At 40.6% G+C, this 8,225-nt stretch overlaps 1 protein-coding gene across 1 annotated transcript in view; it reads right to left on the bottom strand.

Moving 5' to 3' along the window:
* Positions 1–288: 288 nt before the first annotated feature.
* Positions 289–8,225, bottom strand: part of KAT6B (lysine acetyltransferase 6B) — a 181,681-nt gene continuing 173,744 nt past the window's right edge. The window contains 2 exon segments of the mRNA XM_004273083.3: positions 289–4,427; positions 7,098–7,389. Coding sequence (XP_004273131.2) covers positions 1,903–4,427; positions 7,098–7,389 — 2,817 coding nt within the window. The 3' untranslated portion in view covers positions 289–1,902.

The following is an 8,225-nucleotide window of genomic DNA, read 5'->3' as shown; positions in this document are numbered from 1 at the left end:
AAGATAACGTTTGTGAACAATAACTTTTTTTTTTTAGAATCTAAACTTTAGATTCTAAAAAATAACATCCAATCACTCATTCACAACAGAGCAAAACTTTCACGCCTTTTTCAAGAAAATGATTTTTCAAACATACAAGTCCAAATTGGGTGTTTTTTGTATTAATCTTTAAAAAAATGAAGTTTGCTACCACTGGACTAGGCCCTGAGGCGAGTTTATACAGACTGTATAAATAAGGCAGCTGGGTATTTGGGCAGGATCCCTTTGCAAATGAAGATCAAAGTCAAAAAGAAAAAAACAAATTCACTTTATTTTAAAGACAATGATTGGCATACAGAAGGTATGCACTAGCATAAAATAAACTTTCATGAAAAGCATTAAAATCCATTATAAATTAATTTATTAAATAGGTATTTGGTATATGTGATGGTTTTATTAGATATTACTCTTATTTATTGCCAACCCCCTCCCACAAAGTCAAAACAAATCAGAAAACCTCTTAACTCTGATTTACACTAAATAATTTATTTTCCCAAAATGTGTATGTGTTCTGAGATGTGACACATGATACAGTTCAATTGGTCATTCTCTATCAATCATAATATGACAGGACACAAGAGGCTAAAAATGGCTCATCATAATTTATTTTATGTTAAAATGTACAGCTTTTTTTGTTTTTTTTTTGTTTTTTTTTCTTGAAGTGACTGACTAAAAAGAGAACAGATAAATACAAGAGTGTCGCTGGCTCCTATTTTATACAAGGATTACGCCTCTCCTGCTTGGCCCTTACAGTCACCCTGTACAGGTACAAAGGCTACAAAAAAGGAAGCAATATAAACAGACACAAATAACTTTTTTGCTTTTTTACATGCGATTTGTAAGCTTAGTTTGAGCTATTCACAAGCTACTTCTCTATTTTTCCTTAAAAAATAACTCCAATATTTTATAAAGATAGAAAAATCTACAGATGGAATGAAAATGTAAAGTTAGAGGCATTTCCATAAAATAGCAACTTTACACCAAATTCACTATTTTTTTTTAAATCCTGCCAAGTATTTGGACATATATGAAATGTTTCAAAACCTGACAGATAAACACTGAGATATGCTTCATTCAATAAACAGAAGTCTGCATTTATAAAACAGAAAGCTGCCTTTTTTTCCCCAAAGAAATCTGTCACCAAAATGGAAAAGGGTCTCAACTTTACACCAAACATTTAGCAATAAAACCCTTTTGACTAACCAAATGGGAATAGCTTTTATAGCTCTTTACAGTTTTATAATTAACAAAAATATAGTTTTTTTTTTAAACCCTCAAATTAGGGCACCCTAATCAAGGCAAAAAACTTAAGAAATGGCTTACCGTTAGCACAACACTTGTACAGTACTACAAAATGCACTGTCACTAACAAAGACATTAGCGGCATGCTGAAGTGTCACCTCAAACAAAATATACAATAACTGAAATGCTAAAGGCATTTACATGGAGTAGACGGGGAAGAAAAAAAAAATCTAGGTTCAGTATTAAAACAGATAATTGGGGGTGGGCTGGGGCATGGGGCTTGATATCCACATTGTTTAATGGAAGCAGGCACAGCAAGTGGCTGGCTCCAAACTGTAGTCCAAAGAGAGGCCTTCCTTTGCAGAGAATTTCATATAAAAGGAACAGAAACAAAGGTACCAAAAAAGAAAAAGGAAAAAAAAAAAGAAAAAAGAAGAAAGAAAAACAACTTGTATAAGGCTTTCTGCTGCATACAGCTTTTTTTTTTTTTTTAAATAAATGGTGCCAACAAATGTTTTTGCATTCACACCAATTGCTGGTTTTGAAATCGTACTCTTCGAAGGTATTTGTGCAGATCAATCCGAGATTGATGCCCAGGGGTTTTGTGACTGCCCATTTTGCCTACCTTCTCATGTAGGACCCATTGAGAGACTGTTTGGACATGCCCGGGTTCATGTAGCCGTGATGCCCGGGGGCCGTGTACATCATGTTACTGTGGGGTGGGGTCTGCATTGGCTGCTGGGCATATGGCTGGGTTCCCATCATGCCCATCTGCATCTGCATAGGGTATTGGGGCGTTTGATTCATGTAGCCATGATTGCTGTGGTAGCCACTGTTCATCATCGGCTGGGACATGCTGTACCCATTCATGGCATTGAGAGTGTTCATGTTCATGTTCACAGAGTTGACATTGTAGGCTGGGGATGGCATCAAGTTCACACTCATGTTCATGCCTCTTTGCATCGTTAAAGTCCGTGCAGGACCCTGCATGGCTACAGTCTGGGAGCGCCCATAGATTTGCGACTGATGGGTGGCAGCGGCTGGTGACAGAGATGTCGATTTGGTTCTCATGGAGACGTGGCCCTTGCTGGCAATCTGGGTTTGCAGTCTTTGGCTGTGGGAGATGCCAATGTTTGATGCAGCCATGTTCCGTTGCAAAAGAGGCGGTGGCAGATTCATCGGAGGAGGAGTCAGGTTGGGGGGTGGGGTCATGGTAGCTTGTGCTTGGGGTCCCCCAGGGACGGAGTGTGGAGACTGAGAAAGCTGAACAAGCCCTGTGTTACTTAATGGTGTGGACAAAGAGGCACTGTTTGCATAGGAAGTTACAGCAGCGGAATGGCTGTAAGGCAATGAATGATCAATAAGTGTATTAGTTAACTGCTGTAGTTTGGCAAGGCTGAAGGTGGCTGACGGCTGTGGGTAATGCCCAGCCCCAAAATCACTCTGACCCATTCGTTCATATAAGCCAAGGTTGGTATTGCCGGTCTCGGGGATCTCAGCCAGCTGCATGGGCGGCGTGAAGTTAGCAGCCATGCTACACTGAGCCAGCTGCTGGCTGCTGCTCGGGGGCCTCTCCACCACGCAGCCTTGAGGAGACTTGACACTGCAGGTCGGGGGAGAGCTGATGCTGGTCTGCTGCAGCATGCTGCAGCTCCCACTGATGTTGGACATCTGCTGGGTGACAGCACAGCTGCTCTGTGTCAGATTGCTGGAGGTGAGGTTGCTATAGGAGCAGCTGTTCTGTGAAGAGCCGTTTCCACAAATGCTGCCACCCATAGTAGAATCATAGCTGCTTGGGTTCTCGTAGTTCTCAGTTGTACTCTCGATACTGCCCAGGTCACTAAATCCGCTGTCTACAACTTGCTGTGAGTGATCTGAAACGGATGGGACATCCATCATTGGACTGGTTTCCATGTTCTGCAAAGATGGCACTGAGATGGCATTTTGATCTGGGCTGATTTGGGCATAGCTGTTTTCCAGGGCAGGGACACTTGGGCTGTTGACAGAACGTACTGACTGGCTGGGGTGGGAATGGACGGATGAAACTGGGCTGCTGTGGTCTGACTGTTGGCAGTCGTCTAGACTGGCGGCGATCTGTGGGCTTTGGTCTGCGTGAGTGTAGTTCTGTAGGCTTCTACAGGCCTCTTGAGTCTCGGCACAATCCTGAAAGGTATCGTCCTGTTCACTGTTCTCCTGGGTCAAGGACTGAACCGCTTGGACGGTCTCAGAGTCGATTTCCAAGGTTGCTGTGTTTCCCTCTTTGAACTCAGAATCTACTTCTTCACTGTTCTTTTGGTCCTGCTCCTGTGCCTGTTCTCCTGCGGGTTCCTCATCAGATTCAGGGGCGGTTTCAGTGGCTCCAGCAAGCTCCTTAGGTTCACTGTTACACGAAGCTGTAAGGTCAACGCCGCAGTCCATTAGGACCTCTGCGTTTGAATGACTAGGCTGCACACTAAGGTCTAAAAAAGCCTCCTGGGTTTCCAGCACTTCTTTGAAGCCTTCTCTTGGGCGTTCTTCCTTCTCCGATTCGGCAGACTCCATGTGACTGTCATCTTCATCGTCTGCATCATGCCCCTCGTTGTGAGATGGCTCTTCATCCTCTTCCTCCTCCTCTTCATGGTCATCCAAACGCACGGGGTCTTCTTTGTCCGTGCAGACTTCTGGCTCCTCTTTTTCCTGGCTTTGGGCACCACAGGGGTCTTTTTCTACATTTCCTTCTTCTTCCTCTTCCTCCTCCTCCTCCTCCTCTTCCTCGTCCTCCTCGGGTTTGATTAGATCGTCTTCAGGTTTTTCACCTGGTGATTTATTTGGACTTACAGGTGCACACGTTTCCTCCCTTCTGTTTTCGTCCCCAGGCAGCAGGGGTTCCACGGCTTCCTTGACCTCCTCCTCAGTCCTGGTGGGAGCGGGGCTGGTTTTGTCTGCTGGAGTCTCCTTCTGTTCTTCCACTATTACCTGGTCATCGGGCTCCATGGGTGTTTCTGGTGGGGTGTACAAGTTCAGTTTAAATCCAGTCTTCCTCTCTTTGTTTGGTCTCCACTTAGATAGACCACGCTTTGTTCCTTTTGGCCATTGTTTGCACTTTAGAGGTTCAGGATTGTCTCTACTGGCTTCTTTCAAGTTATTTGCATCATCATCCATATTGTCTTAGTGAGGAGACAGACAGAAAGAGAGAGGAAGGAAAATAAAATCTTAGAAAGCATCACCATGAACAACTTGAATTTATTCTTCTAAACAATTTAGCACATACTGCTTTCAATTTAGCATTTTAAGAGTTGATGCTAACGACACAGTCAAACCTAATACAGAATAATATTGTGGTATAAATGGAGTAAATAACCTAGGCCCGGAAAACAATATATGGCGCACACACCACACACCTCCACACACAACCCACTCTTAACAGAAAGCTGTGCTTTTTATAGGAAGCACATGGATACAGGCCACTATAATAAACGTATTTGAGTTTGACAAACAAGACATTGTCTGATACAAAAGCCTGGAATTCCACAATGTAAAGAGAATCAATTTGAATATTTGCAAATTAGGAAATGCAGGGGAAAGGGTTAAAGTTAGCTCAGATCCCAATCACCACTGTACTGGAGAAATGAATAGAACTAACTTGCATATTTATCCTGAGAAAGTGAACTTCAGCTTGTGGACATTTACTGGATTGAAATGATCTCAGATGACATTATTTACTTTGATGTGAATGTTCTCTCTGGCATAAAAATAAACTATGTACCTCTGAAACAAATGAATAAATAACTAAATAACCAGAACATAAATACATCTGTAATCTACTCCAGGATCATCATTTCTGGATGACACAAACTATAATGTATTTACCATGAAATTATTGAACATTTAAAATACAGGTATTCTTTTTATCACTAATTCTATCCACATTGCATTTTGGATCAATGTGCAAATGTATGGTATGGTTTGAATATTAAATAAGAAGCAAACCATAACTGTCAAGTTCATTTTAGCTCAGCTAATCTTATTTTTACTGTACCTATATGCATATATGAATATAAATAAATATGTAAATATATTTATATATTATAAATATATTTATATAAATATAAGCAAGCAAACAAGTAAATATATGAATAAATACAAACATAAAACACCCAAGTCTTAAGATATTTATAAAATTAAAGATTATACTAATCTCCTAGAGGGGTCAATTTAAAGGAAAAGCTTCACAAAGAGAAATAGCCTTATTAGAAACACTATTTTGGAGAACAAAAACAAGATCTAATAATCAGTGTGGAACAGAGATCCCTTTTGCCAGATTGGATATCTAATCCTATCAGTGCAGAACAGGGTAAGCTCTTAGCTCATTTATGTAATAAAAGGATTACATGTAAACTTACCTGAATGTATTACATTCAAATTGGTTAGCTGAAAAGATACGGTGCTGTAGACTGATTCCTTCCGAAGTGCAAAGTACAATCTCCAGTTAATAGACATCTCACTAAGTTCATATCTCTATACGTATGGACAGGCAACAGGCATGCCAATGACCTTGGATTCCACATTCTTATTCCACGTGCTACTAGACCTATCAGCATTTGTAGGAAACCCCTCTAAGTCAGAAGATGAGCTTTCCAATAATTATTTTTTAAGAAAGAAGATCCTGAAAGGAATCAGGTATAATATGGCAACTTGGAATTTTTAAAGGCAAGTGGCACAAAGTGGAGCATGAAGGCAGTGATGATTCATGTACAGGCTCCCGAGAAGACAGCTAAGAAGTGGAAATAAGGCTCAAATTCCAGACCAAAAAATGACCTCTTTCTGCAGTTGTTTCGTATGTTTATTTGTTTAAGGAAACTAACAAACAAGGCTTGGTTCCTCTATACCCAGGGCGAAATGTCACTGCCTCAGCCAAGTATGTATGTGGCAATAGTATTCTTGTTAATTAAGAAAGTCAAGGAGCTGCTTGCTCATGTTCTTAAAACAGTGGCTTTTCAAAGGCAGGAGTGATAACCTGTGGTTTCCAGGAAAGTGAGATGGCCTGTTCTCTAGACTGAAATAAAGTAAGGTTTTGAATAGAGTCATTTCCATTGTAGAGTAGACTGTCCCACAAATCCTCACGATTCAGCTGGGAGCTCAAGTTCCCAGCCTGACAGGCAAGGGATGGTTTCTTTTAAATAGGGCATCAAACAGGAGTCAATGGTGTTTAATATTTTTTTTAGAAGATGGGGTGGGGTGTCCCTGCCAATAGCAACTGTAAAACAGTAATTTGAAAGGAAGGATAATCTCCTGATTTCCACATTATCCTATATTATCAAAGCTAAAAGTGATGGTGTGTGTAGGTTTTAGATGATTCTTGATAAGAACATATCCAAAGACACCACTGATTATAGGACACATCATCAATTTACTAATATTTGTTTTTCAGGAAGAAAGAAACTACTGCATTCAATGCTCACATCAATAATAATATACACCCTGATTTCAGAAATGTTAAATGTGAAAAAAAGTACATATTAGAATCAAGGAAGTGCAATGTGTTTCTTATTGACAGACTTCAGAATTTTGGAGGATAAGCCAATTTCTGGAAAGTAAGATGAACCCACCTAGAGGGATGTTCTGGACTATGTTAAACTTCTAGAGTTGTTGAACATAAAAATCCAATTCCAAGAAGGGATAGAACCTTTTATGAATGAGAAAGGACAGATGAGCACTTATTTCTGGTGGGTCGGTACAGCCTCAGAAGTGCCTTTGGGTAGAATTCAGCTGCCTGCTTTTTGGCAATAATAGACAGATATTCACAAGGGTAAGGTTTTTATAATTCCTCCACTTACTTCTACAAGGGTCAGCATTCTTAAAGCAATGATTGTCTTTTCCTTCCTCTTCCTCTGTCTGTCTTTTCTTCCCAGGCTGATGTTGGAATGCTTTTCTCAGCACTGGCTTCCCGCCATCCTCCTCTACTTCAATCTCACAGGTAGGCTCCAGCTGTGGCATTGGCCTCTCTTCGTCTGAGTTGTCAAAGGGCTCGTTCAGTACTTCTGTCGTCTCTGAAATGGTCTCAGTTGTTACACTGCTGTTGATCCTTCTGCGTTTACGACCCCTTTTCTTCTTTAGCACAAAAGGCCTCTGAAATTAATGCCAAACATAATACATCAGAGCTCATGAGAAATTACAGTGTTGAGTCGATATGCAGCAAACATGTACTGAACGCGTGTCTGAGACTCTTACACGCAAAAACTTCTGTAATGTCTTTGTACTTAACCTTCCATTTGATGTTTAACATCCCTCTCGGGCTCCTACTACAGAGACAAGTGCTTTCCAAATAAAACAATTGTTTACTCAAGCAGATGCTTTGAGAGGGAACATCCTAGCAGCTGAACTGTAGATTTTAAAAGCTAAGGTTTGCTTTTCTAGCATGTATTTTCCAGTAGTACCTGCTGGCTTCAAAATCCTGTATACCATAGTGATTAAGTCATCATGGACACCAATGTTTCTCTAAATGTTTCAACAATCAACTAGCCACTGGGTCACTCATTTTAATACTTGATAACTGTTCAAGGAGCACCTACTCTGTGCAAAGCACTGTAAGATATATGATGGTGTACAAGACTAGCCTACCTGTTCCCCATTTCATAGGACGTCAGGAATGATGCAAAAGAAGAAAGGGTACTTGAAGAAAGAATTAGTCTGTTTACAATGTTAGAGTCATATATTGGTGGCTGCAGGGATATCACTGATAATTTTACTTTTTTTCTTTTTTTGGCCGTTCCACGAGGCTTGTGGGATCTTAGCCCCTGGCAGTGGAAGCGTGCAGTCCTAACCACTGGACCGCCAGGGAATTCCCCAAAATATTTCAACATAGATGGCATCTAAAGAAAATCTAAAGACATGTGGAAAGTGTCTTATTTACATAAGATATAATTTTTTTTTCTAATTGTACTACGGGTTGGCACAAATGACTC

This window comes from Orcinus orca, chromosome 14 (assembly GCF_937001465.1).
Source record: "Orcinus orca chromosome 14, mOrcOrc1.1, whole genome shotgun sequence".
Taxonomy (NCBI): Eukaryota; Metazoa; Chordata; class Mammalia; order Artiodactyla; family Delphinidae; genus Orcinus; species Orcinus orca.
The sequence above is the reverse complement of the archived record's forward strand: the minus strand, read 5'-3'. Positions and strand labels throughout refer to the sequence as shown.